This window comes from Urocitellus parryii, chromosome 4, assembly GCF_045843805.1.
Source record: "Urocitellus parryii isolate mUroPar1 chromosome 4, mUroPar1.hap1, whole genome shotgun sequence".
NCBI lineage: Eukaryota > Metazoa > Chordata > Mammalia > Rodentia > Sciuridae > Urocitellus > Urocitellus parryii.
Genome location: NC_135534.1, coordinates 76,752,811 through 76,779,261, shown reverse-complemented (window position 1 = coordinate 76,779,261; position 26,451 = coordinate 76,752,811). Strand labels below are relative to the sequence as shown.

Here is a 26,451-nt window from a genome sequence, read left to right as displayed (position 1 = left end):
TTCCTGCTAACATGGGCAATAAAGCAACAATTTCAATTTAACTTTGTGTTATAATTCTTAGCCATATGAATTGAACAACAGAAAATACAGGGAAACAATATTTTTTAAAGGAGGTAAAATTATCACTATTCGCTGATGATCTATATCTAGAAACACAACAAGAATTTAAAAAACTGGTGGGCTGGGGATGTGGCTCAAGCGGTAGCGCGCTCGCCTGGCATGTGTGCGGCCCAGGTTCGATCCTCAGCACCACATACAAACAAAGATGTTGTGTTCGCCGAAAACTAAAAAAAATGAACAAATATTTAAAAAATGAAAAAAAAAAACTGGTATCTAGGGCTAGGGTTGTAACTCAGTGGTGGAGTACTTGCCTAGCATGTGTGAAGCACTGGGTTCAATACTCAACACCACATAAAAATAAATAAATAAAATAAAGGTATTGTGTCCATCTACAGATTAAAATAAAAGGTGGGGAAAACTGGTATATAATAAAAAGAGAAATTAATAAGGGAAGAGTTTGTGAAGTCTACAGATAAATCAGTAGCCTTATTTGAATTTTTAAAAACCCAGTTAGTAAATATAATGGATTGATGATCCCTTTATGATAGCAAAAAATAATAAAACACTAGGGTAAACTTAAAAGATATGTCCAACACAAAAATTAAAAAAACAACAAAACATTCCTGAAAGACAATATAATTCTGAGTTAATGCAAAAACATATCTGTTCTTAGATATCTTAAGATGTCAATCCTTCCCAAGTTAACTTTTAAGTTTAAATTGAAGTAAATTAAAAGGCTATAATGGCCGGGTGTGGTGGCACATGCCTGTAATCTCAGTGGCTCAAAAGGCTGAGGCAGAAGGATCACAATTTCGATACCAGCCTCAGCAACAAATGAGGTCCTAAGCAACTTAGTGACAGCCTGTCTCGAAATAAAATTTTAAAAAGTTAACAAGGGGCTAGGGATGAGACTCAGTGGTTAAGTACTTTTGGGTTCAATCTCTAGTAACCTCACCCCCCAAAAAAAACTATAATTATAATATTTTCATGAAATTAGACAATTTGACAAGTTGATCATGAATTTCAAATAAGTCAAAATTGTTAACAAAACAATTTTATGAAGGCAGCTCTATCAAATATTAAAACATATAGATATCTATGTTAAATTAAATTTGATCTGAAGCAGATCTCCAACTTTGAGATTCTATGTAATTAACTGAAACCTAACTTGGGAATATACTTTTTCTAAAAGACATCCAAGTCTCAGCAAGTCTCAGCCAATCACAATAAGCCTAGCTTCAGTCAATAAAAGGCTATCAAATGATCACAAATTGTTCAAAAAAGGCAAACACCTAGCTGTAGCTAATCAAGCTATTCCTGTACTTTACTTCCATGTTTAGTCTATAAATACTCACTACAAGAATTACAGAGGGAGCTCTCTTTTGATTCTGGGTAATGCCCAATTGATGAATCATTCCTTGCTCAAATAAACTCTGTTAAATTTATTTTGTCTACAGATTATTTTTAACAGGTGCTGTAATTATAGCTTTTGGCAGACAGACCAATGAAGAAAAAATAAATAAAAATCATGAAATAGACCAACTGAATGTGAAAATTTACAGTAATAATAATGATGATAATTAATAACAATGGCAGCATCTTGAAATCAGTCGGTAAATATGAACATTTCAATAATTGGTTTAATAATAACTAATAATGAATTCATTCTTCAAAAATTACATCAATATAAATTCTAAATGTACCAGAGGCTTAAATGAAAACAGGAGAAGACTAGTCCTTACTTGACTCCCAATCCAAACTACACACTAACACCCATAAAAATCTTTCTTAAAAAAAAAACCTAATCTGAATCTAATCAGGCCTCTAGAAATTTAAAGAAAAAGCAGGACATAGAAAGACATATTAAATAATACCACAAGGGTACAATTTGGAAAAATATACCTGTGGGAAACACTATAATACAAACAATCTGATTTCTTCATCAAAAAACAAACTGCAAAGAAAAGAATAAACCATCAAATTTTAAAGATTTATCATCCAAATACAATGTCTGAATCCTCATCTAAATATATAAATTCTTAGTCAAACAAATTATGAAATAAATGTATAAAACATTCAAAAATATTTAAATTTTGACTGATTATTTGAATATTAAAGAATTATTATTATATTTTAGGTATAATTATTTTGTTGTCAAATTTTTGAAAAGCTTTTTTACCAATGAAATGATATAGTATCTGATATTTGTTTGAAAATAAACTGGCAGGAAAGAACAGATTTTTAAATAATGCTCAAGAACTAAAATTGTTGAATTTAAGTAACAGAAATATGGAAGTTCATTACACTGTTCTTTTTTATTTGGTATATGGTTTAAATTTTCGATAACAAAAAAATTAATCTGTGGTTGACAATAAACAAGCTTAAAACCATACATTCTCAAAATAAATTAGTTTTCTGAATTCATATTAGCATAACCAGTCAAAATATGTTTCCAATAATGTTCCATGGTATTTTCACAGAAGCATTAAAGGGTATATAAGAAAATGCAATACTATTTAACCGAATATAATAGAGTACATTAGTTATCAAAAAGCCCTCTCCACAGTAACTTATAGCAGAAAAGCATACAGATCTCTTTAGTTAATATACATTGTGGTATGAAAAGTAAAATGGAAAATATGTAAAAGCACTTTCATAAAGTGAAGGTATTATTAACACAGGAAGTTTCTATCTTTTCTAATTGAACATAATAATTTAAGATAGAAATAACGCCCTACTACATTTTGATCTCATTTCAATGGCGAATGTACTGCATATATTTTGTGAAACAGTCATACTGTTAAAAAAAATCTATTGTTCTATAACTCCCAAATCTATTAATGATAAGCACTAGTGAACTAAAAATCACACTTTAAACTATCTTACATATTGGCATTTTGCAACAGAGATCTTAATTAGGCCAAAAAAGCAGTAAAATTATTGCTAAAAATAGCTTAAAACTGCAGAGCTTTAAGACTTTAATCCAATCATGTTTGCATATACAAAGTAGGTCAGTTTTTTTTAAGAGTTGAATAGTTTCTTCTTCTGTCTTTTTTTTTCTTTATGCCCCTTTTTGTGGCTAGAATGGTCCTTGCAAGGAGTAGGTCAGTTTTTAAACTGATATAATGTTCAACTAAATGCTCTTAATACTGAAGGAATTTCATCCCTTACACTATTTGGTTTTCACTGAATATAATATGATGATAGATATATATCTATACTCACTGTGGAAACTGATAAATTTTTTTAAAGGAAAAGGTCCATATAATATAGGAACAAGGACAGAAAGAAAATATTTGATATAACAAAACCTATTTTATTGGCAAATAACATACTGTCAGCCTGGTTTCAAATGAACTGATATGTCACCTAGTTATACAGAACAAGAGAAGTAAAATTATTGAAGATTAGTAAAATTTTAGAGAGCCAGGATAATTTTTGTTTAAAAACATTTGTTGTCTGACCAAGAAAAAAAAAGTTTGTTTTTTAAATACTTATTACTAAGAGAGTAAAGAGCTCTTTTAACAGGCCATACTGTGATTTCAGATGGTATGTAAAAATTCAAAAAACGTATCATAAATCAGTAAAGTTTAGTATAATTAATCAAATTAAATTAAAATAATGGAGTTACATTAACATGTAAATGCATATTATCAACAACACAAATACATATTATCAGCAAACTCCTAATATACCAAATGAAGAAATGACTTCTATATAAATTTTTCAATTTAAGTATGTATGAATAAAAAAATAAGATGAAATATCTATCACAAATATAATAAATAATTTGGATGTACAACCTATACCAAAAAAAAAATCAAGGACATGTATCTGCTGCTACTTTTCTCAGATCATTCTCTAAAGATCTGTTCTGATTGTGGCATGCCTGTTACTTTCAGTAAACTCCTTAATGTTATCCTTCTTAAAGTTAATTCTAAATTGTTTACCTAGTTCTTCAACATTGTTGTTGCTGCTGCTTTAAGGTAAACCTGCCTTACAGTGATTGCAAAAAAAAAAAAAAAAAGCCTACAAATAGTTACCTTAAAAAAATTCTGAAAGATTTTCAAGTATTTTGGAAGTTTCAAACTTTCTAATTACAAAACCATCATCAAAAAAGAAAAAAACTAGAATCAATTTCATCAAATAATTTTCTGTGTATAGCAAGATCTTTGGGGTTTTTTTTCTCTTAATGTGGTAAAGAATGTTGATTTTTTTAATATATGCCATCTTTGATAACTAGAACAAATTTACTTGATCATGAAAAAAAAGTAAAAGAAAAATATGCTAAAAAAAAGTTTGCTTGGTTCTTATTAAAATTTCTACCTCCTCACTACTACCACCACTTCTACTTCTCTTTTCTTATTTTCATATGGCACTAGTATGCTATTTTCCATGGTAATAACTACAATATTCCTCACATATAACAGCTAAAGATAAAGTAGAATTAGGTAGACAGTACTTCACAAAGATGGTGATTATGTTTTTCGGAGACTACTGAAAGCTTTGAAATCTAGAGCATATTTGTAAGCAAGAAAGAAAGAAAATGAGAAGTAAATCAACTTTGGTCCTATTTAATAAGATTATAAAATAAAGAGTTTGATGTTTCTGCAAGACATTTCTCTTGAAAATCAGTAGACTCAAGACAGTAGCAGTGTCTTGTTCTACACAACTAATTTTTTAAAATGCTGATTTTGTTTCTGCTGCTCTTTCTTTAGCCTTTATAAATGATTTTTTAAAATCTATTTTACATGGAACCATCCTAGGAACTCCATGATATGTGAATTAAAATGCCTCCACCCTCTGGCTATCTAAAATGGTATATCTTCCCATAATTCCAAGTCTAAGAAAAAGACTTCAGTCATAATATTTCTAAATAGTATAACATATGTATGTGTAGCCTTTTGTGACTTACTGTGCAAACTCATCATAAAATTATTAGAGTCATTCAAAAAAATCTTTTAAACAGCAGTTTCAGAATACATACTTCTTAGACCTAAAAATGTTTCTCAAACAAATGTTACAAGAAAGATGCTACCCATAACAAGATGTTTTGTCTGCCATCCTCATCACTGTACCACTCTTAATATATTTCTGATGATTACAAAATATCTGAAATTGCCTACAATTCCTAGAATAGAAGTGTAAAGAGGGCCATGAGTACAGGCTAGAATATTAGAGGAAAGAGTGGACACCTATGATTTATTGGTTATGCCTTTTAAAAGCATAACCCAAGTCTAGGGCAAAAGCAGTGATCTACACAGTCGTTTAGTTCCCAAGCCCTAAAGTAAGGGATGAATAAGTTCCATCTGTGCTCAACTCAGGAATGAGTCTGGTACTTTACAGATAGATTTAATTATCTTTTCTCTACCACCTTCCTCTCCACAATTTTTCCCAAACTCTTTTTGTCTCTCAGACCCTTTTCCAGATTTTCTACCCACAAAACTGGCATTTTGAATCCTCATGCTGTCCACAAATTTCCTGCAACTATATCTGCCTCAAGTGGTGGGGGGAGAAAGAAAGTAAAAAGTAACAGATCATCTCCTCACAGTCTTTCAACTACACAGATCCCCTTTTCCAGTTTCTCTGGTCAAAGTAAAAGACTACTTTTCAGATTTTTCGTTTTCTGCATTGCCACCACCACCACCACTGCAAGAGGACAACCCATGATTAGTGTCCCACCAGAAGAATAAAACAAAGAAACAAAAATACAAAACAGAACAGTGATTCTCCATACAATCTCCTTCATATAGGGGCCCTTCTTTCTAGTCCTCTGACCATAAACAGAGAAAGAAAGAATTTCTCTTGGAGATTTTTCTCCCTGAATTCAATTTTGCAGACCAAGAACAGGGTATGACCTGGAATCCAATCTAGGCGATAAAATAAGCAGGGAAGAGTGGTATGCCAGTATCAGTTGCCCCTCCTCCCCCCACCCCCAGTTTTCATCTCCCTCCTAATTCTCCAACTATAATTGCTCAGATAGCAGTCATCTATCTAAAAATCACCAGGATTTTTGGTTGTAATCCAAGGAAGAGGAAGATGAACTATGCTTCCTCCAACTTCACAGTGTAAGAATCACAAAAATTCCATTTACAGTCAATTGTTTTTTTGGCAAGGATACCAAGGCAATCCATGGGGCAATGAATGTTGCTGGTACAACTGGATGTCTATGCACAAATAACAACAAAAGCATAATAATGAACTTGTACTTTTACTTCCCATCATATTCAAAACTAAATTCAAAATGGATCACAAACTAAATGAAAAACCAAATATTATAAAACTTTTAGAAAAAATATAGGAGAAAGTTTGTGTGATCTTGGATTAGGTAAAATTTTGGATATGGTACCAAAAATATAGTCTATTTTTAGAAAATAAAGAATGGACCGGACCTTTCACCAAGATTTTGATTTTTTTCTCTTTAAAAAGCACTATTTAGAAAATGGATATGCTACAAACTGAAGAAAATATTTTTGAATCTTTTATATAATAAAAAACTGCATCTTGAGTTAAAAATAAAAACAAACAATTAACTCCTACAACTCAGGATAATGAATCCAATGAAAAAAAGTGAGCAAAACATCTTAAGAGGCATTTCATAAAATATATGTGAATGAAAAATAAGCACTATGAAAATAGACCAAACATCATTAGTCACTGGGAAAATGAAAATTATAAACCACAATGAAATCCCACTACAAATTTCTAGAATAGCTATAATCAAAAAGATTGATCATACCAAATGTTGGTAAGAATATTGACAGACTTGACTCCTCATATGTTGCCATTGGGTATACAAAATGGAACAGTTACTTTTTGTGTAAAACTTACTCAAATGACAGACATAAAATTCTATTCTTAAATATCAACCTAAGAGAAATTAAAATATAGGTCAACACAAAGACTTCTTTACAAATTAGTACACTAGTATTATTTATAATTGAAAACTAGAGGCTGCATATGTCCATTAACTGCTAAATAATAAACAAAATGTTCCATTCAAATGTTTCCTGTTAAGGAAAGAAAATGACCATAATACAAATGGGATCACAAAAACCTCATATACTAAGAAAGGATGTCAGACACAAAAAGAAGGTCAGATACATATATTATATAATCCCATATATATGAAATTTTCAGGAAAAGTAAGGTCATAGTTAAAAGAATATATTTGGATTTTATCCCTGATTCCTTCCACAGAGCTTCAAAAACCCTTGGAATTTCCTAAATTTTTATTATGCTAATGGAATGCTTCATGGTGATGGTGACTCAGGATGACAGCCACCACATAGAAGGTCAGGTCCTTAAACTTGCAGAGTTTGATGCTATCTCTGGATAGTTACTGTCCCCCAAGGAGTGGAAATGGAACAATAAACAAAAAGATTAGTATTTACCTGAGGTTGGGAGTAGAAATAGATAGGTTTTAGGATGATAGATATATTCTAAAACTGTACTTGATGATGGTTGTGCAATTCCATAAGTATATTAAAAATATCACTGAGTCACACATTTTCAATGAAGGATTATGGTATGTAATATCTCAATAGAACTGTCTGAAGATCTAATCAGTAAGTTTTCAAGATTGTAGAATGTATTTAAAAAGTTATAATAATCAGATACTTCCTCATTCTATACTCTCACTATGAACAAATATTTATTAAACATTGCAATACTGAAAAACTGAATAGATTCAATTGTCATGAGACTATTCCTCTAAATACAGGGAAGAACTCTATCAAAATTAGCACTGTTACATGAGATTACAAATACCATACATATAGGATGAATTATATTCACATTTATAATTTATGAAAAAGATCTTAAAAAGAAAGGGGGAATGATGGCACAGTGATTTAACTTGGAGCAACCTAGGAGTGAGACAATGCTCTATATACCCTGATTAGATTTAGGGACCTCAAAATCAATTGTGGTTCTTGTTTTAAATATTTTTTGAATTGATGGTCTTATAAACCATTATTGTAAATAATAACAAAATTACTATTATGTAGATTACATTAAAGCCAAATGAGCTTTCAATAATAGCCATGGGGACACTTAAAACCATAAAGAAAGAAAAGAAGGAAAGAAGAGAATTATTGTTTGGGATCCTTTGTTTTATCACCTTGAGCTCTCCCTCTTATTATGGTCCCTTATGAGCGCTCCCTCTTATTATTGTCCCTTAATTTTTCTCTTGCATTACTGACCTGAAAAAAGGGGAGTGCATGAAACCTATTCATCTTCATCACCCCCTCATCAACTTCCCAACCCATAATAATCTGACTTCAATTCTAACCATTATTGAAACCAATACAGCAAAAATCACTAAAGGAGATTTTTTTTCAAATGGCACTACTCTTCAAGCTACGTAGATAATGGTTCCCACAGGCTTCAGGCCTCTTCATTTCTAGGGTATGTGAAGATTTATATAATCTCCTGTTTGAAATTAATGACATCTCTTTATCACTAAATATAAATATTTTCCTTTCTCGCCTATCACATCCTTATTGAACCTCTTCACACAATATTTGCCACTATACAGCAAGCTTACCTCTTAAACACAGGCAAGAGTCAATTAAAAAAAAAATTTAAGCTGATGTATAAACAAAGTAGTAAAAACTGTATCTGGATATACAAATATGTTATAAAGTTAAATTTCTTTGATAATTCAAAGAGTTTAAATTACTTGGTGCTGAACTCACTCTAATGTTAAAGACAAAATTATTTTGGTATGCTTTGTACAAAGAAATGTTTTCTATATATCCAAAGACTCAAATTTTTTAAAAAGGCCTGTACTTTCTAATGTATACAACCACATTTGGCTATGTAACCAATGTATGCAAGTGAAAATTTAGGGGAGGTAGTTAGAACTGGCCTAACCCATGTGGAAATGATTACTTTCCTGGCCTAAAGCTCTTTTTATTAGGATCAAAACAAACTGATATTATCTTAGAACCCTTCCAATTTTTGAAAAATAAAACCTAAGTGTTCTATAGTTAGGCAGATATTGTCCAGATATTGTTTGTTTTGTTTAAGGACAAAATCATGGGATACCTATTTTTGTATTTAAATCAAAAGCAGAGTTACTATTATAAAGATATTTCAAATGATAGAGCTCAGCCTGGTGACTAGTCTATTTCCAGTTATAGCCCAGGAAGCTAAGGCAGGAGGACCACTGAGCCATGAATATCTAGGACAGCCTCGGCAATGTAGAAAAACCCCATATCAAAAATAAAATAAGTAAACAAACAAAAATGATAATTATTTAAGTACAGAAAGGCACAACGTTGATATAAACATGGTCACCAAACTTAAACAGAAGTTTTGATAGCCTTTAAAAATCTCAGTTTGGCCCTTGGCCTTCTGTGTCTACACTAAAAAATTTTTTTAATATTTATTTTTTAGATTTAGGTGGACACAATATCTTTATTTTATTTTTATGTGTGTTAAGGATCGAACCCAGTGCCTCATGCATGCTAGGCAAGCACTCTACCACTGAGCCACAACCCCAGCCCACTAAAAAATTTTTAAAATAAACTCTATTCATCAGCAGTACAAAAAAAAAAAAAAGATAAGCAATTTAGAGCCAATTTAGTGGTAAAGATAAAATATTCCTGCAAGAATAAAATATAAGTTCTAGAGTTCAATGTTTTATATGTAATTCTGAAATGGATTATAAAATTTTAACAAGGATTGTAAAAATTGTAAATTTTAAAGTATCTGCCAAAATAAAATGTTGTTTTGATTCATAAAATTGAAGAACTGAATAAAATATCACCATGTAACTTAGAACAGACTCCTGAGTTGGGCAGCTAAGTATCTATATTATGTAGATTGACAACTAAAAGAAATACTTCTTTTTTTCATGAACAAGATAGCAAGCAATTGCACAACCTTCTTGAAACCTCTTCTAATGTTTCATTATCCACTGACAGCAAGCAGATTCAGTTATCTCAAAGTTTATGTTCTCTTATCAAAACGCATTTCATCCCTTCTGCATTACAGGCCAAGGTTTGGTACTTCTTTGCATATATGTTGCTTGTTATAAATACTCCATAGACTTTAATATTTCTTATCTTTTCTATCAAGATACTTCTCTGAATGTTATTCATTTTTCCCATATCCTTTGGTTTAAAAAATTTGAGCTCCTCCTTGAGAAGAAACAACATTGTAACATTTATAACTTAAATTCTAATAGATAATTATACAGTTTGTCAAAATATAAACCACCATTCTAGAATGGTCAGATTTTTTTTCTTCTTTCCTTACGTATATGGAAGGAAGATAATCAAGTTAACAAAGTATGCTTCAATGTCAATGGGCATATCTAAATTATCTTAATATTTTCTTCCTGTTAGATACAATAAACAAACCAAAGATCTAATTACAGAAAATTCTGAAGTGTGAATCTGAAGCTGTGAGGAGTTAAATAAATGACCTCAGACACAGCTGGGTAAAGCCAGGAAAAGAACCCAGATCTACTCACAGGCAGACTGATATTCTTTCTACAATAGTTGGGAGGTAGATAGAGTATTAATTTTTGATTCTCCTCCTATAAGCTTAATACCCTAAGAATTCGTATAGATAATTCTCCAAAAAAAATTGGATAAACACCACACTTTTTAATGCATAAACTTTCCTTTCAAAAAACTAGCGATGAGTACTGAAACAGAAAGTTGTTTTTTTAATCAAATCTATTTCACTTGATAGATAAAAATTACACATATTCATGGAGAACCATGTGATGTTTTAATACATGCATATGCTGAATCATTTATCACTTCTTTACTGTGAAAACTTTCAAAATACTTTTATAGCTTTTTGAAATGTAGAGTACATCCATGTGATCTATAGTCTCCCCCACTGTACAATGGCACCCCAGAATTTCTTATTCCTATCTAACTGTAATTTAGTACCCTTTTCAATCTGTCCCCATTCTTCTCCCCAGCCTCTAGTGAACACCATTCTACTCTATTTCTATAAGATCAAATTTTTGAGATTCACATATAAATGAGATCATGTAGTACGTGAAAGCACTTGTCTTTCTATGCCTGGTTTATTTCACTTAATGATCTCCAGTTCTGTCCTTGCTGTCACAAATGACAAGATATCATTTTTATGGCTATACAGTATTTCTTTGTGTACATATGCCACATTTTCTTTATCCATTAATCACCTGGTGGGCACGTAGGTTGTTCCCATTTCTTGACTATTGTAAAAAGTGTTGCAATGAACATGGAAGTACAGATGTCTCTATTATTTCATTTCCTTTAGATATATATTCCATAGTGAAAATGCTAGAGCATATGGCGGTTTTATTTTTACTTAGTGAAAGAACTTCCAATACTATGTTCCATAATGGTTGTGCTAACTTACATTCCCATCAATAGTGTAAATTCCCTGTTTTCTACATCTTCACCAGCACTTGTTATCTTCTGTCTTTTTGATAATAGCCATTCTACTGGAGAAGGGTAATATCTCATTACAGTTTTGATCTGCATTCCCCTGATGATGAGTAATACTGAGCATTTTCTCATGTATTTATTATCCACTTGTGTGCCTTCTTTTGAGACATGTCTGTTGTTCATTCTTAGATCATGTTATTTGTGTTTTTTTGTTAACTGTTTTATTTTTGCTAATGAGTTTGGGGGGGGGTTCCTTATATATTCTTATGTTCTAAATATTAATCTCTTATCATAAATATAGTTTGCTAACATTTTCTCTCATTCTGTACATTGCTCCTTTGCTCAGATAATTATTTCTATTGTTGTGTGAAAGTTTTTTAGTTTAATGTAATCCGACTCATTTTCTGTGCTTTGGGGATCTCTTCCAAAAATTCCTAACCCATTCAAATGATCTCAAGTATTCTCCCTATAATTGCACAGTTTCAGGACTAATATTTAAGTCTTTGGTCCATATTTAGTTGCATTTTATAACTAGTGATAATAGCACTCTAGTTCCATTCTTGTATATGTGGATACCCAATTATTCCAGCACCATTTACTGAAAAAAATGCATGTTCTTAAACATCTTTGTCAAAAATCAGTTGGCTATAGATCTGTGAGTTAGCCTCTAGGATCTTTATTCTGTTCCACTGGTCTATGTGTCAGTTTTTACACAAATACCATACTGTTTGATTACTACAGCTTTGTAGTATATTTTGGAGTCACGTTGTGTAATCTCTCCTGCTCTGTTCTTTTTGCTCAAAATGACTTCAGCTATTCAGCGTCTTTTGGTTCCATCCAAATGTCAGGATTGCATTTTTTAGTTCTGTGAAGAATGTCCCTTGTATTTTGATTGGGATTGTCTTGGATAGCATGGAGATTTTAAGAATATTGGTTTCTGCAGACCATGAACATGAGATGTTTCTATTTTTGTGTGTGACCTCTTCAATTTCTTCCATTAATATTTTAGCTGGGAAGGAGTGGTGGCTGTAATCCCAGCAGCTCAGGAGACTGAGATAGGAGGATCGACAGTTCAAAGCCAGCCTCAGCAACAGTGAGGGGCAACTCAGTGTGACCCTGTCTCTAAATAAAATACTAAAAATGGCTGGGGATGTGGCTCAGTTGTTGAGTGCCACTGAGTTCAATCCTCAGTACCCCCCCCCCGCAAAAAACACCATATTTTATAGGCACAGTTGCTTTGATGCATAAATGAAGTAAATAATTACAATGTTCCTAGAATATATATAATAGGCCCTTACTTACCTTCAACCTAACACCCTCCTCCCATTTTCCTTTTTAACTCTACAATAAGAAAAGCTATTTGTCCCCAGTGCCCCTCCATAAATATAACTATTTCCTTTTGTGTGTTGCTTCTCGTAGCTGCCAGTGCTTTTTAACCTCTTCTTCTTACATAAGGCTCATCCATTGCTCAAGGCACAGTTTAAGAGGTATCTTCTTTGACAAATCTTCTGAACTAACAACCCTACTTTAAGAACTTCTTCCTTCCTTCATTATCTAAATTACTTGTACTTTTACAGCATATATTTGCTTATACCTTCTTTTAAAGCTTTGTAACTACAATTACTTCCTAATTGCTTTGAATGCTTTTGTTTTCTTCCCTAACTAGAAAGTAAGCTATTAACAGACTCTATTATAAATTCCCCAAGGTCAGTGATATTGTTTAGTTTTGTTTACTAACAGATGACAGGTACATAAAACAATGCCAGAAATGTAGAAGTGCTCAAAATGTACTTACTAAATAAAAAGAAGTTATTTCTCCTTCCATTCATGAATTGCTCTAAAATTCCAAATATAATCCCAAATATACACATATATAAACTAAATGTTTTTTGAGTAAATGAAAATTCTTATGCCTGAAATTTTAAAAATTCAAAAAATTAATAGAACCAAAGCAGATTAATCAACTCAGTTTCTAAGGAATGATACTTAACTTGTTCAAGATGAGAACATTTAAAAGAATCATTGTTATAATTTTCAATAGTCAAACTAATGACAATTATATAGGGCTAGGAACACAAAAAGGGGCATATTTGGAGTTATGGAGGGTCATTTGGGGACAAGTAATTTTTCTTATTGTAGAGTTATAAGGAAAGCGGGAGGGGCATGTTACATTGAAAATAAGTAACCTTTGTTGAGGCCTATAATATATATTCTAGGTATGCTATAGAACTACTTAGAAAATTCTTAAGTAAGTGAATTATGTGTAGGAAGCTTATATTGTGGAATGAATGGATTTTGGAGACTGGGATATGAATCCTAGCTCTCCTATTTCTTAGCTGGTTAACCATAAGCAAAATGTGTAACTTATAAGATGATCATTATTATTTCTCCCTTGCAGTTATCGTATAGATTTTAAAAGATAATGTACCCACTCCTTCACTCAATACCTTAAAACTTCCTATGATGAACTATAACTTTTATGGTTTCAAAGTCCTTCAAAAACTATCTTTTTATTTTCAAAGATGAGGAAAATGTTTTCTAGTCTCAAAAATTCTTTAACAACTAGTCAGAAATGCTCAATATGCAGATAAAAAGCAATGTTAAAGACAGAACACAGAGAAGGATACACGTACAAAGCTCTTTATAATCATTCAGATAACAAATTTATTCAAAGCTGAATATACCAATGTTTATTCCCCCTAGCTAGTATTAGTAATATGAAATTACCTACTAATACTAGCTTAACAAATATTATCTTACAATACTGGGAAAGCACAGTAGCAACCCAAAGACATATAAACTCATTATACTATTCTCCTCCCTTAGCATATTAAGTATTTTCCAATATGATAAATATAGTGATTTCTGTTTCAGTTTTATATAACATATTAAATTGTTAAGCTTTAAGTTTATCTCCTCCTCTCATATGAATTCTCTATTTACTGGATGATAGAGTATAGCATATTCTAACTGGAACTGGAACACTAGTTACAGACTCAACCCAAACTTGAGTATGTTCACATTCTCCCAAATTCTTTGCTCACAATACAGGTTTATCAATGGAATTATTTTCCCCACCAGAGAGCATACTCCTATAAAGGCATAAATCATATCATCTATTCCATAGACCCTAGACCACCATTCCCAAAAACTTATGCCTCTTGTGTGTTTGTGTGTATTCAATGATATCTTTGTTCTGTTTTGTCTTAATTTTCTACTTCCCAAAGTCATATTATTAAATTAAAACTAATTAGTGGCCTACCCTAGTCACTGTACATTTAAAACTATATTATTTTATCAACCCTAAAATATTATACTTATTAGAAATCTTCCAATTTACAAGGTGTTAATATGTGAAATTTTGCAGATAGTGATAACACATTCAAGTTTCAGAGCGTTAAAACATGAGGAAAACTGCATACCTTACTCATTTTAGAAACTGAAGGTGAGCGAGAGCTTAAATACTTTTCCCAACATCAATACATGTATACCAGGTTGGTCACACGGAGCAACACCCAATAACAGGGGAAGAAATGGATCAAAACCCAATTACATTAACTATTTCCTCTCCATTCAACAAAATAAGGACATATCCAATATGATTATTTATAAAACTATATATATTTAATCCGCAAAGTTCTTACATATAACAGATGATGAGGTTCAAAAGTTCACTGAACATCATACAGCAGTTAATAAAATCAGAGATTCATTATCCGACATTCAGGCCAGACAAATACATCTGACCTTATTACCAGGATATTTTTTTTCCCTTGAAATAGTATCATACACTTTATTGAAAATAAGAAGGCATCAACTAAGTCTTTGTTAATGTACAAAATATAGTTAAAAATTATAACAAAGTGATTTGCCAATATAAAATTAAATACTTAAGGGAGTACTACTTTCCAAATGATGGCACATTTGTTGCTAATGAGCATATATGTTGACCAAATTAAAAATCATGTGGTAATACAATTATACTTAACTCCTTAGATAGTCACTCACTTTCACTATTAAGTATATAGGTTATTGAATAATAAATATTACATTAAGTAACAAAGAACTTAATTCCAAAGTAGAAAGCACTAAATTTTATCATTATGTATCCTCTAGCAGAATACAAAAGAACATTGCAACATAATATAATATTAAACCTCAACCTAAATATGTCTTAAGGAAGAAGCAAAAAAGAGAAAAGTGAGAAGCTGGTAATAATTTTGGAACAGAAATTTATTTCAGGTGGTAGAAATTTTTTTAAATAATTAACAGGGGCATTTAGAAAAGTCACATAAATAGAATTTACAGCTTAACTGAGCCTCACTAATAAAAAGAAGTAAATTTCTCTCTCACCTTTCTTCTCTCAGCCTATGATAAATGTCAACATTTCAAATCACTTTATCCTAAGAAATAAGTATCAGTTCTGTATAACATAAAATAGAAGGAATAACAAGGCAGACGATTATTTTCATTAAAAATAAATATTTGTATAAGTTATTTCCTAGAAAGTGTCATTTTCTTTTAAGAGTAAAAACAATCAGTAACCAAAATTAAGAGAATCAGGAATTTATTTTCAACCTAAGATCTAGTTCCAATAAACTGTGAACTAAAATAGATTCATGTATTAAGTACTGTTGATATTATACAAATGTTTCTCTATTTGTTACACAAAGCACCATAAAATTTACCATATTTTATATTCTAAAAATTTTAAACTTAATTAACTAATAATTATATATCAAAATTCTCATCTTACTTCTCCATTTCTTAATGTTGTGATGGCTCCTCTTGCCACACCCATTCTAAATAGTGTTTCTGTAGCCTGTGAATAGAAGAAAAAAAAAAAGCTAAAGTATATAATTTGTACACTACTGTATACTCACCCCAAAAAGGAAAAAAAACAATACTATTACATATTCAACAACTTGTATTAACACATTAGTAAGGAAAAATAAGAGACATCCTAAATTATATACCAGAAATATCATGTCTATGATCTTTTACTGTTAAAAGAACTTGAACTGCTTCAAAATGTTATTTTGACAGGCGTAGGAGTTTTTTAAAAACATTATTTTGATATGCTGGCATTCCTCCAGATATAGAGCTTTGACTTAAAAAATTATTTCACTGTGATAAGCTTAACCTTAGTTTTAAAAACAGAAACTAAATTAAAATTTAATATTTGGCGTTTAATTCAGAAATGATCATTTATTCTGAATTTTGTTGGCCATTTGAATTCAGTTCAAATCACTTTTCTGCCACTAAAATACAGAATGAAGTGCTGGTACATATTAAATGACCTCACAAATAGTTCTGTAAGCTAATAAAAAGCAATCAGAAAAGAAAATTAAGAAAATAATTCCACGTACAATAGCATAAATATAAACTTAAAAAAAATCTTCCACGGAAGTAAAAAAAATAACTTGTCCACTGAAAACAACAAAACATTGCTGAGCAAAATTAAACATATAAATAATAGAAAAACATTTTGTGCTCCTGATTTGGAAGACTTCTTATCAAGATGTCAATACTGTCTAAAGTGACCAAAATTCAATGCACAAAATCAACTAATATGAGGTCTTTTCCACCTGGCTTCTTTTACGAAAATAATGTTTTTCATTCTCATCCATTGCTTTTTGTATACACAAACTCTTCCTTCTTATTACTGTAGGAGTCCATGGCATTGACATTCTATTTTTTTTTATCCATTCACCTGTGTTAGACCTGTGGTTTGTTTTCAGGTTTTATCTACTTTAAGTAAAGTTTCTACAAATACCCTCAAAAAAATTCAATGCAATCCCTGATGTTTTTCACAGAAAAAGAAAGCCTATCCTAAAATTCACATAGAAATTTGTTATAATTATGGGCGAAATGTTAAAAAAAAGTTATGCCATAGCTCAGCTATGAACTATATTGTCTGAATAGAATGTGGTGAACATTAAATACTATATTATCTAAAATTTATGCATTACCAAATTGTGAACATCCTCATCCTCATTCAGGGTGTAAGGAATATCAAATTCCTGTCTTCTATAGTACAGTTTCAATAATGTGTAAAACTGAATCAAAAATAGCAGTGCATGCAAGTTAATTTCAATATCAGTAAGTAAATAGCACAGAAATAAGTAAAAGGCTGTAGGTAGTGCCTTTGCATTATAGAATTCAGGCACTGGAAGAGGTAGAGAAGAAAACTTGTTTTTCTAATATCTTTGTGGCTTACTACTTGATTATTGGAATTATATGTAAACCTGTGATTAATATTTTTTAAAAAACAAAGAAATGATCAACAGTGTCCAATTTTGTAATGATGTTGAATACTCTACAAAGCAGTGCATAAGAGAATGAGAAGATAAAAAAAATCAAAAGTCATAAATAAACTCCTTTGAAAAGTTTTTACTAAAACATATAAAAGTAGAAGTTGGATTTTCACTGAAGCATGTAAAACCAGATTTGAGTAAGGAATGAAATTGAGTTTCAGTTAGAAAGAGAATCAGAGTTGACGGAAAATTGATAACAGGATATTTTTAGCATTAAAGATATTTAAACAAGTTTTAATGACAGAGTAGTGGTAAGATTGAAAAAAAATTATAGAAATATGAAGGAGACTTAATACTGAAGGAAAAGTTTCCTAAAGAACATAGGATCAAGAGCATGCATAGCAATCTATAAGCTGAACTAGAAGGAAGAAGGTACAAACATAGCTAAACTGTCTCCTTCATCCTCTAGCAAGTTCTTCTGGATCTCTTCCCAGTTCTTCTGCCCTTCCTATTCCTTTCCCTCTCCTTTTACCTCTCTAAATTAGGAAACAGAATAATCTTCTGAAAATAACAGAAACATTGACTTAAGGGAAAGGGTAGAGTATATAATAGATGCAAAAGAAAATTTCAAGGAAATGGAACATAGTACTTAAAATCTATCTAAAATTTAAAAAAAAAACATTTTTTGTTGGTGCAAATCTAAACAGCTAATGACATTAGAAACTAGAGGGCTTCCATTTGGGAACTGTCAAGGGAAAGTAAGCAAGGCTATAGAGGATATTGATGAAAAGGTAAATCCTCTATTTCAACTTCACTCTGTGTAATTTAAAAAAAAATCTAACATTTTTTAAATGAGTGATTACAATCTTTAAAACATCCCTACACAAAATTTCACATAAAGGTGGGAACAGAAGAGGGTACATTAGTATCTATATGCTAGGTTAGAAAATAAGAAAAACTTTTAGGGAAAACTGCTGAAGTTTGTGAAGACCACACAATATAACTCCAATACATAACACTGAAAGATCACATACCCAAACATAAAACAAATTACAAATGAATGAATTTCTATGATAGATTTTTACTAAAACATGTAAACTTATATGTCCAAAGAACTACTTAAAGAAATTTTAATTAAAGGGAAAAGTACTTCACTTTTAATGTATTTGCATTTATTCCAGTCTTAATGATTTATATATGTATATATAAAATTATATATTATACCTTCTTGTTTCTTTTTAAACCCTACTTAAATTTAGTAATACAATTTTTATTTTTTTTAATAATTTTATTTTTTTATTGGTTGTTCACAACATTACAAAGCTCTTGACATATCATATTTCATACATCAGATTGAAGTGGGTTATGAACAATTTTTAATAATACTCATCTAACCCAGGCCAGTCACTCTATATATCTGAGGAAGAAAGGGGGAAAGATACAGCAAGGACTTAGGATAAAATATGCAACAATTTTTCAAAACCAAATCAAATTATTTTCTTTTTTTATGTCTCAAAAAACAGAGGCAAATGAAAATCAAGTTCTTTTTCCATACCTTCTCCAGCAGAATAAAACGCTTTTGTTTCCAACTAAATTATTTCATCAGCTCTTCCCACCAACATTTTTAAGAATGTTTCAGTCTAGTAATACTATAGCCTAGTATTCTATCAACTCAGCTAAGCTGCCCTTTGTTTCTATAGGAAAGTACCGAACTGTGCAAGTTTCTTTTGACCTCAATAAAGAGATTGCTTTTAATTAAGTTGTGCCTAAACTACTACTAACAAGAGTCAAAACAGTGAGAGACCACACTATCTCAGCATCTGTAAATTTAATAACAACAAATTCTTGATTGAAATAGCCTCTCCTTTTTATTCCATCTAAGATGATAAATACTAATATTCTCTATATCAGAGGCACAGGGAAAAATTGCCTACAGGTCTGTTTAAAAACAGGTTACTGGGGCTTGGGTATCTAGCTCATGGGTAGAACATTTGCCTAGCATGTGCAAGGCCCCAAGCTCAATTCCCAGCACTGAATAGAAAAAAAAAAAAAAAAGTAATCAAAAGAAACTTCTCTTAAAAACAGAGTTAGAGAAAAGAGACCTAAGAGATATAAAACCTAGATTGTAATAAGTATAAAGTTCTAAACTGGATGCTTGTGTATATGTTTAAAAAAAAAAGATCTGGAAAGATATATACCAAGATGAAAACAGTAACAATCTCTAAAAGATTTTCCTTTTGCTTTATTTTCTAGTGTTTCACAATATACATTCAGTAGTATCCTTTTAGCCAAGACCCCCAGTAGATGCCTGAAACTATGTACAATACCAAACCCTATATATACTATGTTTTCCTATGTATAAATACCTATGATAAAGTTTAATTTATAAATTAGGCAAAGTAAGAGATTAATGACAATAATAGAATATAAGAATTATAATAAAATACTGTATAAAGTTACTTAAAATTTATGAATTGTTTATTTTTAGAATTTATTTTTCCATTTAATATTTTTGACCCTGGTTGACGAACTTGAAACCACAGATAAAGGGAATTTACTCTAAGTCTTGCTTGCTTGTCATTGTTTCTCCAATATTGTTTCTAATACTTTATTGTTTTTAATGTTTAGTTTTCTGTGGGAGGACTTCATAACCTCAAGGTAACCAGATATTTCTGATAAATTTCTCTTAAAAATGATAGAGGTACTACATGCACATGGTAAAAACTTAAGGAAAACAAAACAAAATACCCCTTATCCCAGATGCTTGGAAGCAGTGTTGGGGGATTGTTTTAGTATGCTTTTGCATTACTATGACCAAAACCTCACAAAAGCAACTTAGAAGAGGAAAAGTCATTAGGGATTCACCATTTTAGAAGTCTCAGTGGGCAGATGACCAACTTCATTGTTCAGGGACCAAGATGAGGCAGCATATCATGGAAGAAGGGCCCAATGAAGAAAGGCTGCTCAGCTCCTGGTAGGGTCAGGAAGCAGAGAGCAGGGTGAAGAGGAAGAGACAGCAGGAAGAACAACCTTTCCAGGGAACACCCTCATTGACCTACCTCCTTCAACCACACCCAATCTATAGTTATCCAATCTGTCTATTCAAACTAGGATGAACTGATTAGGTTATAGCCCTCACAATCTAATCACTTCACAATCCTGCATTAATACAGAAGCTTTTGGAAGACACACATATTCAAACAGGAATTCTTTTTTTCAGATTTTGGAATATTTGCATATACATAATGAGTTATCTTGGGGATATGACCCAAATCTAAACACAAAACTCATTTATATTTCATATGAATTTTATATACATAGTCTGAAGTTAATTTTATGCAATATTCTTTGTGCACTTGTGTTTTGACTGCAACTTATCCCAGGAGACAGATGTGGAATTTTTCACTTGTGACATTATGTTGGTACCCAAAAAGTTTTGAATTTTGGAGCATTCTGGATTTGGAAATTTTGGATTAGAAGTAATTAATGTGTAGTAGGAAACCATCTACCAGAATTACCAATAGAGCTATAAGTTGTATTTGCTAAGTTATTGCTGGAAAAAAAAAATAAGTAAACAACAAGAAAAAAGTTCTACATATTTACAATGGATTATCTTGACAAATGCATACCTAGTATTTACTGTATTGTGTATTTGCATTAAATTAAAGCAGTGGTCAGAACACATTCCTTTTCTAAAGTGTCACATGGTAAATATCTGACTATATGGCTATGCAAGCCATACAGTCTCTGTTTCAACCATTTAATTCTACTTTTGTAGTTTGAAAGCAGCTACAGACAATAGGTAAGCAAATGAGAATGGTGGTATGCCAATAATACTTTATTTATAAAAACAGGTAGCAAGCTAAAGTTCGCCTGAAATCTTTGCTTTTCTGATCTTTGATCCTGCCATTTCTTTTACAATGAATGTATGGCAATATGAACTGCTATCTCTCAGCATAAGGGATCACTCCAAGTGTCAGTTTCTAATTGTGATGAATAAATTATAATTTTTTACTTTGAAATAAATATTCAAATCCATCTAACCATACTGGTCTATTATCTGCATAGTGTGTGTGTGCATGCACATACTGGATGCTTTCAATTTTTTCCTTGATATTTGGATTTAAGCATTTTTGATGATGTGTATGGATATGATTTTTCTTTGAGCATATCTAACTTGGGGTTCACTAAACGTCTTGAATCAGGAAATATGTATTAGTCAGCCAAATCCGTAAAATTTTCAGTCATTATTTCTTCAAATGTTTTCCCTGTATTGACCTGTTTTGGTTTTTTTTTTCCTCTCTCTCTCTGCATTTCTAACAATACAAATATTAGATCTTTTGCTATTCCCCCAAAAGTCTCTGGGTCTCAGTTCTTTTTTTTTTTTTTTTTTTTTGCAATCATTTTTTTTCTCTGTGTTAGGAAGAATGGATATTCTTCTTTTGTGACCATTCTGCTATTGAGTCCATCCATTGAAAATTTTAATTTCAGATCATTTATTTTTTAGTTACAAAACTTCCATTTTAAAATAGTTTTCTATTTCTCTGCTATTTTCTTTCAATTATTACGTAAACATGTTTACTTTATCTCATGAAATACACTTATAATAGGTGCTTCATTGCATACCTAATTCTTACTCTTGAGAAGTAGCCACTTTTATTGTTTGTTCTTTGCAGATAGAGTGATTATAGAATTATTATGGACATTGTGGTGTTATGTTGTGAGACTCTGTGTCCTGGTAAATTTTGATTTTTTTTTAAATAAGCAATCACCTGGTTAGGTTTGGTTTTCAAGTTCTGTCTGGCCTTCAGTGGACAGCAGTTTCAGTGTCAGTTTTGTTTTCTGTTCTGCTTTAGGACTATTCCATGTCATTCTGAATCATTCTCAGAATGACTCATCGGTCATTCTGGGAGTTAGGTGGTAGTTTAAAATGCAGTTTTGCTCTCAAAGCTGTTGCCTTAATGCTTGAATCTATTCCATGCACATGCCAATTAGAGATGAACCCTGTACTTGTACCAGTTCAAATAAGATTTAATTAGGAGATCTCTTTTTCTGGTTCTTCCTTTCTAGGATTATCCCCATATTATCTGGTTCACTGGACCTCTTTTTTCTGGTCCTCTGGACAGAAAGATAGGGTTTCTCCTAGAGTTTGATTGCTTTCCTTGCTGTCACAACTGCAGCCATTTCATGGGAACATATCTTTGAAACAAACTGATTAGAGAAAAGAGAAAGGGAAAAATAATGGGAATCTTTCCTTTCCTGTTAGAACCTCAGATGCCCTTTCCCATATTCCTTTGATCCAAAAAAAAGTACAATTCATTTTCCAGTTTTAACTACCTGCACTGTAGTTGCTTCATATTGTAACTGAGTAAGAGGAAAAAGAAAGACAAAAACACCAGCCACAAGGGATTCATTCTGTCCATATTTTCTGGCTTGTATGGGCCCAGGCCCCTCTTCCCTAATTTCTCACTAGAAAAAAAAATTTCTCTCAGAAGTGTTGCTACAGTTACTCTGAGGTTATGAAGAGGAATTAGGGAGATAGAAAACAGTTGGGCTGTAGACAGATGCCCGGAGGAAAAAAAAAGAGAGTGAGAATTGTTCAGGGACTTTACAAAGGTCTTGGTTGCTATGCTAATGAATTTGTGTATTCTAAAGGCATATTATTAGATTAGTTTCATGTATTACTACTTTTATGAGAAGCAGATAGCCTAATATTCAATTTCCTATTTTATATTTTTGTTACCATAAAGAAGGAAAACAGCTGGTACTTACAAATATCACTATTTAAATTATTTTCTCCTCTGGCCAAGATTAACAGCTGGAAAATAAAGTTTTGCATGATTTCTGAAGATCTTTGCTAAATTAATCTTCTTGAAATAATGTGTGTTTTCTAGTTTTCTGGTTGTCCTGTCAAGAATTTTGGCATAAAGCCATGCACAGTGGTCCATACCCAGCTACTCAGGAGGTTTAGGCAGAAGGATCACTTGAGCAAAACTATCTTTTAAAACTGTAAATGATATTAAGACAATTAAGGTCAAGAAGTAACAAAAGAGTTCCATACAAAGAGGACTATTCTTCTTCAGCAGGTACTTCCCAATACAGTTTCATCACACCTATCTGTGCCTTGAAGCCAAGCTTTTCTAAAGTAGCAGCTGCTTGTGGCCAGTAGCAGGTACCTTGCATAATAGCTCTGCTGAATCCATAGGCCATGCCCTCTCACTTAATGGCAGCTAACATATTGGCTCCAACTGCTCCCCTGCTGTGCAACTCTCTTGCAACAAAGCAGGTATTTTCTGTTTTCTGCTCTAGCTCATCCATAATAGAGCAATATGGCATGGATTCACCAATGCCCTCTAGAAAGTTTTTCCTAAACCAACAAATCATTTGAGTACCAAACTCCCATTAAAGAAATCAAAAGCTAAGCCTGAGGAAGAAAAGGAAGATAACTCACTCTTAAGTCTCTTTCCTTAACTGTCTCCTCTGTAATTTAGCATAGGTATAGTTCCTGCTACTTCAGAATCCCTTAGCTTCCCTTTTTACTCCTTTTAGTACCTATCAAACTTTTAATAGCTAATCATTTTGTATCAAATTTTTTTCTATTTTTCCTTGTCAAATAATTAATGTGGTTTCTGTATGCACAATAGACTTTCATGTAGAATGAAACTTCTTCCACCTGATGACAAGCAATTATGAAAAAAGTACAACTACTATTGACTTAATGATGAAAGACACTTGGCATAAAATGAAGCATGAGATCAGGATGGCAACTCTCAGCCCTTCAAGCTGATAGCCTTCTGGATGCCTTATTCAGTGAGATAAGACATGAAAAAGATGTAAAAGAATACATATTAGAAAGAAAGTAAATAATAATAATAAAATAGGAAGAAAGTAATAAAACTTTCCAAAATCACACAGGACATAACTGTGTATGTAGATACAAGAATTCTAAAAAATGAATAAGAAAATTATCTAGTCTTAATAAGTTTAACAAAGCCATAAAAGGCATTGTCAATAATCAATCTTTTCCCTATCCTAAGCAAATAATTATTTAAAAACAAAAATTTTAAAAACATTTCAATCAGAATTAGACTCTAAATATATTAAACATTTAGGAATAAATTTAATAATAGATGTATAAGACTTGGACACTAAAAATTAAAAGGCAACAAAGTAAGAAATTAAAAACCTAAACTAACAGAGAAATATGCCATGTTTATAAACAGGAAGAACTGATATTTTCAAAATCTCCAAATTGATCATAAAGTCAAAGCAATCCCAATAAAAATTGAGCAGGCATTTCTTTAGAAACTGACAACTTGACTATATGTCCTGAATTTCTGAAATGGTACGAAGGTAATTTAATGGAAAAAGCTAAAACAATTCAATTCCAAATAGAAATATATAAACCTGGCTGGGGATGTGGCTCAAACAGTAGCCCACTCGCCTGGCATGCGCGGGGCACTGGGTTCAATCCTCAGCACCACATAAAAAAATTTAAAAATAAAGATGTTGTGTCCATGGAAAACTAAAAAATAAATATTAAAAAAAGAAATATATAAACCTCAATTCATACCTCTTACAGTACCCAAAAATGAACTCAAAGTGTACCATAGGCTTAAATGTTTAAGCTCAAATCATAAAACTTCTTGAAGAAAAACATTAGAGAAAAACTTTATGATCTTGATTTAGGCAAAGATATGTTACACTGGGGAAAGGCAAAATAAGACAAAACAAAAAGCCTCATGGCAGAGACCATACTGTTCAAAGACAGCCACATCAATATATAGCCTATCCCACATATGCTTATTAAAATATGGCCATGACTCTACTCCATATTTGCTAACTCTTCTTGAATTTGGGATATTTGATGCTACTTTTATAATATAAACTTAAAACATAAAAAGGCAGAAAAGTAATTCTTACAGAGATTAAGTCATAAAAAACAAAATGATTCTGCAGGGTTTTCTCAAATTCTTTAACCATGTTTCTTTGGAGCCCTGAGGCATCATTTATGTCAAACTATCTTAAAGACATCATACTCAAGGAAATACATAGAAATAGAAACAGTTTCCCCAGCTGTACCAAAATACAACTATTTGGGTACTCCAAATTCTGGTGCCAATCTTGTAAGTCTTCAGATCATTACAGCCCTAGTTTTCAAATTGCAGCAGTCAATATCTAGTGGACCAGTAATGAGCTATCCTGGGGCAAGCCATTCCTAAACTAAAGATTAGTACAAAAAAACTGTTCTTATTTTTTAACACTAAACTTTTCAGTGTTTTGTTAAACAGCACTATACAATAAATAAAGTGAAAAAATGTGCTAATCAAAATTAGAAACTTTTTGGTATTCTAAATATTCATTTAAGAAAATGAAAAAACAAGGTATAGACTCACAGAAAATATCTGCATATATATACTTATGAAAAAGCACCTGCATTCATAATATATAAATAATTCTTACTACTAAAAAAACAAGAGTGAATAACCAAAAATTAATAAAGATGTTCAGCGTCATTAGTCATAAGGGAAATGCAAATTTAAACCAAAATTAGATACCACTACCATGCATTAGAAAGTCTATACATGAAACAAATAATAATACCAAGTGATGATATGATTATGATACTGCTGAAGTCTCATACATTACTGCCAGGAATTCAAAATGGTATTATCACTTTGGAAAACAGTCTGACAGTTCCTTATAAACTTAAACATATATTTACCATCAAA

At 31.5% G+C, this 26,451-nt stretch overlaps 1 protein-coding gene across 6 annotated transcripts in view; it reads right to left on the bottom strand.

The window, feature by feature from the left end:
* Positions 1 to 26,451, bottom strand: part of Tmem135 (transmembrane protein 135) — a 227,149-nt gene that overhangs the window by 120,723 nt on the left and 79,975 nt on the right. For all 6 annotated transcript variants that reach the window (XM_026401522.2, XM_077797667.1, XM_026401523.2 and 3 more), the window contains one exon: positions 16,219 to 16,284. In XM_026401522.2, coding sequence (XP_026257307.1) covers positions 16,219 to 16,284 — 66 coding nt within the window. The remainder of the gene's footprint in view (positions 1 to 16,218; positions 16,285 to 26,451) is intronic.